At 37.5% G+C, this 7,894-nt stretch overlaps 1 protein-coding gene across 1 annotated transcript in view; it reads right to left on the bottom strand.

The window, feature by feature from the left end:
* Positions 1-1,908, bottom strand: part of DNAJC5B (DnaJ heat shock protein family (Hsp40) member C5 beta) — a 43,442-nt gene extending 41,534 nt beyond the window's left edge. Inside the window, exon 1 of the mRNA XM_008644194.2 lies at positions 1,802-1,908. Within this exon, the coding sequence (XP_008642416.1) occupies positions 1,802-1,908 (107 nt within the window). The remainder of the gene's footprint in view (positions 1-1,801) is intronic.
* Between the last annotated feature and the right edge of the window lie 5,986 nt (positions 1,909-7,894).

Here is a 7,894-nt window from a genome sequence, read left to right as displayed (position 1 = left end):
TTTCCCCACAAAGCATGCCCAGAGAGTCCTGTCTCCCTTCTGTCAGCCTTAAGATGTTCCAGAGAATCTGTTTGGACATTTAAAGACTCAGGAGGGTGGCTTGTTTTGTTTTGAAACTGTCCTTGTTATCTCATGTTTATCCAGTTGTTTCCAATGTTCAGTTTTAAATCTCTTTTTGTTAAAAATAAACGGGTGAAATGTTGGGGTCCCTCCCCTGCCATGTAGCCCTGGGAGAGGGGCCCTGAGGGCACAGACACGGGGTTTCCCTGTCCCTGCTCAGCCTCGTTCCCATTGGTTGTTTTGTGTTCCCTGCGCGGGCAGAAGGACCCTCGGGTCCCGTGATTGCCTCAGTTCCTCGGCAGAGCCCCGGCCATGCGGCTGGAGAAATAAACATCTCTGAAACATCTACCAAGAATCGGTCTATATATATATTCTTTCCACGGGCCTCGTTGTTTGATATGCGTGTTGCAGTTTCCCCACTGCAACAGAAGATGATTTCTGCAGCCAGGCTATACTACAGGGACACAGAAGGTGCAAGTCATAAGTGAATTTGATACCATAGCATGCTTTTTTCCCAGTGGTATAATTATGCAAGACAACAGAACTATGGGATGTCAACAGTTCTCCTTCTATTGTATGCAGAGTTTGGACATTCACTACTTCTGCCTCCATTGAACATGCGCCTTTAGGAACAGAAAACAGGAGAAATGCAATTTGTTCAAAAACATGGAGGACAGAGTCCTGCCAAAATTCAAACTAAACAATGATGCAAGTAGATCCATTTCATAAACCCTTTTTGAGTTCAAATATATTCTTACATTTGATAGGAAAAGTGAGCTGTGTTAAAGTTTGCCTGGTAATGCAGTGCAACCAACAACACCCAGATTGATGCTGTAATAAAAGTTTTACAATACTTATTAAACCTGCAAGTACATGTCTGACATATTTCAGTGTCAAGAACATCTACTTCGCACATGACATTTAAATTTCTTTCTCTTTCAATAGCAACTGAACAAATTTAAGGGCAAAATTATCCATAAAATCTTCTGGTCTTACTTCTAGGTCTTGTTACATTTCAACGAAAAAATATTTACCACCATTTTGATAACTTGTACTTGACTCAAACTAGTCTTTACGTCCTCTCTTCTTTTTCAATAGAGAAACTACCATTTCCTGTGCCAGTATTTTTCAGTAGTTGGTTACCCTCACAGTTAAAACCTCTTTGTCAGCTCAAATCATTTTCAGATTCCAAGCACTGCTTTTGGTTATGCCTACCTTCATAAAGTGAACAACTATGTCACACCTAGCAATTTTCCCCTTCAAGGATATTATGCACTATAATCAAATAATCTATCCTTTTCTTTTCTTCTAAATCTATCTTTTCTTCTAAATAATCTTTTTCTTTTCTGGCAAGATAAACTGATTGAACTCCTTATGTCTCTTACTATAGTTTTCAAATTATCATTAAAGCATTGGCTTTGCTTTTCAACATACTTCAGGAAAGATGCTAACACAAGAACTGTGTGCAGTATTAAAATACCCCATGTTAGTTTATCCCAACAGTCTGACCTCTCATTCACTTAGATTAAAACATTTCAGATGAATCACAGACTGCTTGTGGGATGAAATTAGCAGATTCGTATTGCATCATCTCTGATTCTTTTCAGGCTCACAAATTAAAAAAAAGAAAGCATTGTCACAATGAATGTCTACAGCGCAGGTAACTCAAAAAGTTTTACCATCATAATCGCGCCCGACAAATAAGCATTTTTAGACCTGTTGCAAAGCACATTTTACATACCTGTAGGACTTCTTAATCTCATCATGTGTTGCTCCCTTCTCTAGTGCCAGGATTTTATATAATGCTTCACCTGACGTTGACAAAGCACGTTGCCTTTGTTCAGCCATGATAGCAGTGCATTACCAAAGCTGCTAATGTAGAACATAATTTAAAATACCAGACATTGTAAGTATTTATAGATAGTATTTCTTATCGTTCATTTTAATAAATTTGAATCAGGCAGCAAAAGGTTAAAATACATGAAAGTGAATCTAGAATAAAATCGCCTCTATGTTATCCTCTGTCCTGTAAGATATTTTACAATTAGGAAAAAATGAGAAAATGGAAAAGCAAAAACCAAAGAACAGAAGCTTTTCTGTTGGGTAGGACTGACCATATTAAAGGCTTGATGTTGCTGTCACTGAAATGAATAGGTAAATTTGCTATGGCATTATTACCCGAACATTATATTTCCACCTGGTTTTATTTGTGCTTGTTTACATTTGTCTTTTCTAAGTTGTAGGAAAATTATTCCACTATTTGTTGAGGTTACTGACTTCTTACAGTGGGGTAAGAGCTTTGTACCTCAGAGTATTACCCAATGCAACAAAGTGGAGAATTTTTGCTTTCTGAACACAAGGGTTCAGCCCAACCAATTTTAGGTGCCTAAGCTGCGACTAAATTTGACTCTGAATCAAACTAGACTCCTTATATTGTCAACAGACTCAGAGAACAACTGGCCAAACACTTTCTCCCTATTATCTCTACGGTGTACTCAGGATGACTGCAGCTCGAGTACTGTGTCCAGTTCTGGGCCATTCAATTCAGGAAGAACATTGAGGTGCTGAAACAAGTTCAGAAAAGAGCAACAGGTGGTGAAGGGTCTGGAGCACAAGTCTGATGAGGAGCAGCTGAGGGAGGTGGGGTGTTTACCCTGGAGAAAAGGAGGCTCAAGGGTGACCTTATCACTCTCTACAACTCCCTGAAAGGAGGTTGTAGCCAAGTGGGGGTTGGCCTTTCCTCCCAGGCAACTAGTGACAGGACAAGAGGACACAGTCTTAAGGTGCACAAAGGGAGGTCTAAGTCAGACATTAGGAAGAATTTCTTCACAAAAAGGGTAATTAGATATTGGAATGGGCTGCTGGGGAGGTGGTGGAGTCACTATCCCCAGAGGTGTTTAAAGGAAAGACTGGATGTGGCACTTTGTGCCATGGTTTAGTTGACATGGTGGTGTTCAGTCATAGATTGGACTTGATGATGTCAGAGATCTTTTCCATCCTGATTGATTCTGTGACTCCCAACTCATGACCCCGAGATGGTGGAGCGAATCTGGACCTCCATGGTGAGAGTACACACCAAGAATTGACCTCAGTATTATAAATTTATTGAAAAATTCTTCATGGGAAATACTGACATCTATCAGGGTCCTATCTTATTTGAGATACAAGACTTTGGACTGAATTAATGAGCTTCTGATAAATTTAACATGGTACCCTTACAATATAGTGCAAGAGTGACACAGTGCACAGACTGACAGATTCAGTCCACTTCAGATCTAACATTTGTTCCTCCCTTCATCACAGAAGAAAAGCAGACAAACTAGTGATTCTTCATTGAGTGGTTTGACTGCCTCCTTACAGTGTGCAGCTCATCCTTTTGGATTTGAAGAACTAAACATTTTTAAACCAGGCCTAGATAATGCTAGGCAATGACACAAAGAAACTCAAACAGCAGAAACTCCTTCTACCAGCTTTCTGGTACTTCAAGAGGGCCTATAAGAGAGCTGGAGAGGGACTTTTCACAAGTACATGTAGTAATAGGACAAGTGGCAATGGCATTAAACTGAAAGAGGCTAAATTTAGATTAGATATTAGGAAGAAATTCTTCACTGTGAGGGTGGTGAAGCACTGGAATAGGTTGCTCAGAGAAGCTGTGGCTGCCCTATCCCTGGAGGCTAGATGAGGCTCTGAGCAACCTGATCTAATGAAAGGTGTCCCTCTCTAGGGTAAGGGGTTGGAACTAGATGACCTTTAAGGTCCCTTCCAACTCAAACCATTCTAGGATTCCATATAAACCGTAACGTAAACCACAAGATAAAAATACCTATGATTCATAAGAGAAAGCTACAGCTCATTGATGGCAGACTTGCCACAACAGAACTTGCACCGCAGCTTGCTTTCTTTGAATGTTGCACCCCTCTCCAAATGTTGAAAAGTGATCATAGAAAAAGTCTAAAAGAGAACTGTAAGCCCAGCCATAAGAAAAATTTCTGTAAATCTGTTTAGTTAGGTAAGACTACCCTCTCTTTTATTATATCCTTGTCATTGCTGAGCTAGAAACACTATAATGACATTATTCATATATTATTTACTAAGCCACATTTTAGTTCAGAACCAACCATGTAACACTTTTAAGTTCTTTGGCATTATTCAGTATGAAAAAAAAAATCAAATACCATGTAAGTACACAGAGAAACATAATCCACATAGTAATTCTGGCACATAGAATTTACTTTGATGTTTTCTTTTTCTAATCAGCTAACTCACAATTTAGGGTCCTGTGATCTGCTGAAAAAAAATTCTTTTCTACTTTCAAGTGTTGTAAATAATCCCTCAATTAAAAGTACTGAACTTTTGGTTTTAAGTTAACAATTAGAAAATAAAATTGCATGTGAGTATCTAGATATCACTTTACCACCTGCAGTAGTCACCATGATTTTAGTTCATGATGGTATGCCTAGAGCATATTTAACATAATCCTGGGATCTATCCTGGCACTGGAATCATGCAAGGCACATGAAACCTGTCAATGCACAAGATAATGGTAGTAACCATGTGAAGTCACAGATATACAGCATTAGTTAAAAAATCTGTTGCATAATGCTGATCAGCTACAGGGCAGCATTGAAGCATAAACCAAAATTAAAGTTATAATGGATTTAATTCTGAAGAACTACAAATTTGTAATTTGTACTTTCTCATAAAATATTTTTATAACCTAGTCAGCTATGGAAATCTAGACTCACTAGCCTGTTCATTCTTCTAGTGATTAATCTACTTTAAGGTTTAGCTATTCAAAATTATTTCTTACTTATTTAAAGCAGTCCCATAAAGTACTAAAAGTGCAATGAGACAATACTTTTCTAGAAAAAGTTAAACTCTGCTTATTATGGAAGATGTAACAGTCACAGTTTTAGTACTAGATATATTCCTGATAGCTGAAATTACATTAAAATCCTATTTTTGAGCTATGTATTTTTGTTCAAGTAGAACAAAGTCAAGAAAATGTTGTTTTCTTTCTTGAATGACAATAAAATTATTAAAAGACAATCCAAATTCTGGTAACAATTCCACATCTCCTAAGACAATGGGACCCCAGTTAACTTCAGCTCTTTCTGCACCCATTTTATACTACCCAGCATTAAGTATCTTATACAGGGGTTGTAATAATATGCCTTTTTTTCTTACAATGCCCATAGTTCATTTGTATTAGTGCTGAAAAATAAGGCAAAGTTATTCAAAGAACATACCTGCTTCAAAAAGTGATGGAACACAGTCTGGTGTGTATAAACTCACAACATTTTGAGTTCAATATCTGGATGTCTTTATGCCAATATCATCCCAAAGGAAAGAAGCAAGTGCCACCAGAAGCCCTGTTCCACAGAAAGCAGCTGCTGCTTTTCATCCTTCACAATCAGGGTTAAACAGGTCAGCGGAGTCTGATTACTTCTTTTGTTGCGCAGTATCCAATTGGTTATCTCTCAGGAAGATCTATGAAAGAGCAAATAAAACATTCATGAGTCTAAAAGCTGATATATCCAAGAGTTAAGGACACCAAAAAATTTGGGACAACTGTGTATTGAGTTAGTTGCTCTTCTCTGCTTTACTCTTGATGGGGTCTGGAGTTTGTCTTTTTTTCCCATGAAAATATATTAAATTGTTTTAAATATACAACAATCTTGCTCTAAATTTCACTTCTTTAAGACCAGCCATGGCTTAGGTTTACAACATAATCTCTTCCAAAACAGGATTAATTGAAGAAATCCCTTTAGGACTTGTCCTGAGTTCTTGTAAAGTTTTATAGCAAAACAGAAGATGTAGAATATTTTCTTTCATTCTGATGGAATTTCTCCTCTTACACCATGAAAACCTAGAGAGCCATTCCTTTCCATTTGAAATAATGGAAAGGAATAATAATAGGAAATATATTATAAATAACAGGAAACTATAAATGCTAGAGACTTAAAAAACCCAATTTTTCTTGGTATATCATCCTTAGAACCAAATAGTTCATCCTTTGTACTCAAAAAGTTCCTAGACACCCAATTCCAAACTATAGCCTTTGTACTATGTTGACTTTGGCTGGCTGCCAGAACCCTCCCGGCTCACACCATCCACTATCCCCCCTTCAACAGAATGGGAAGAGTGGATAAGCTGAAAAGCTCATAGATCAAGACAAAGATAGGGTGATCCCTTACCCATTACTGTCATGGGCAAAACAGACATAACTTGGGGAAAATGAATTTAATTTATAGCTAATTAAAATAGATTTGGATGGTAAGAAACAAAAACAAAAATTAAAACAACATCTTCCCCTTGCCACCCTTTTTCCAGGCTCAAATTCACTCCTTCATTCACATCTATCCCCCACCAACCATGAGCAGAGCCAGGAGGATGGGAATGGTGGGCTGTACAGTTATGATCATACAAAGTATGTTTATAAAGTATGACCATAAAGTATATTTATGACCATATATGTATGGTATTATGATCAGATATATCATAAAGCTATGTTATAGTCAAATCTATAATAAAGTATGTTCATGATCACATATATATAAAGTATATTTATGATTATATGAAGTATAATTATGACCATATAAAGACACTATTTATAAAAAAACAAAACAACAACATGAGAGCTGATAAAAAAATTGTTAAGTGGATGCTTTTTAATGTGAAGCATATGATTTTAACATTTCTCTTGTTCTTAGGTATATTCCTAATTTTAAACATTCCCTCAAATTTCAGCTTTGTATGGGGACAAGGCAAGGCACATTTCAATCTAAAATGTGAGTGTTTTTCATAGTTATAAGAAGTCAAAATAGCACAGTCAAAGTATCTTTCCCAGGACAGTAGCAACAGACTAGGTATAGCTAATTCTATTACAGTGCATGGATACAATAAACCAGATTATTCAATCAGCATGCTTGATCTCTGTCTTTGAAATGACTTTATCCTTCTTTCACTACAAACCAAACCAACATGTACTCTTTTTAATGGTAAGAAGAAATTAAGGGGAAAAATAGAAACAGGCAGAAAATAAATCACTTCCAGGTTATCCAAATCCCTTGTATTTCTATTCATCCTATTACAAGATCCCTGCTCCGCATTCCTGGCACACACCGGGACTTGCAGTTTTGTGTGGATACAGCTCCCTCTGGCGCGCAGAGCTGGGACCGCTCTGCAACCTCCCTTGCTTTTCAAGCGCTCCTTATTTCTTTGAAGGAAACGAACAAAATCCCAGCAAATCTAGGGAGCTTTTTTCCTTTTGGGGCTCTGTATCTTTAACACATTCTAAAGAATCTTTAAAAGACTCGAACTTTGCTGATTTGTCATAACTCTTTTGTCAGATCAGCCATGCAATTTAGAAGAATAGCCAGATAACTTAGTATCTGTTCACTCTTCTCATTAATTTTTATTTTTTTGTATTGAAACACCTAACAGTGCACCACAACACCACTGTGACAGGCAATGCAAAACTAAAAGACAGTTCTAGTCCCAAAGGCTCTTCTATCTAAAAAGTCTTGCTTATACATTACATTTCATTTATATATTGCATGTATTTCAAAACAGGCAAATCAGAACATGCCTGGAAATTCAAGGCTGAATATCAGACTATAAAAAAATTGAAACATGGCCCAGACAGAACAGGAGGTCTGGGGTTGCTTCAGAAGCCTCCAGTTACACATAACCAGAGCTAAGGACTGAAGAACTCTGAGTCACTCCAGTCCTTCCTCCTACCACTCCCTCCTTTTCCGGGCTCACAGTGAGTTCAAGAACTTAAAGCCTGGAGCTGAGAGATCTACATGCATAAAGGTACTGGCGTCATTGC

Source organism: Corvus brachyrhynchos, unplaced genomic scaffold (genome assembly GCF_000691975.1).
Source record: "Corvus brachyrhynchos isolate BGI_N302 unplaced genomic scaffold, ASM69197v1 scaffold230, whole genome shotgun sequence".
Classification (NCBI taxonomy): Eukaryota; Metazoa; Chordata; class Aves; order Passeriformes; family Corvidae; genus Corvus; species Corvus brachyrhynchos.
The sequence above is the reverse complement of the archived record's forward strand: the minus strand, read 5'-3'. Positions and strand labels throughout refer to the sequence as shown.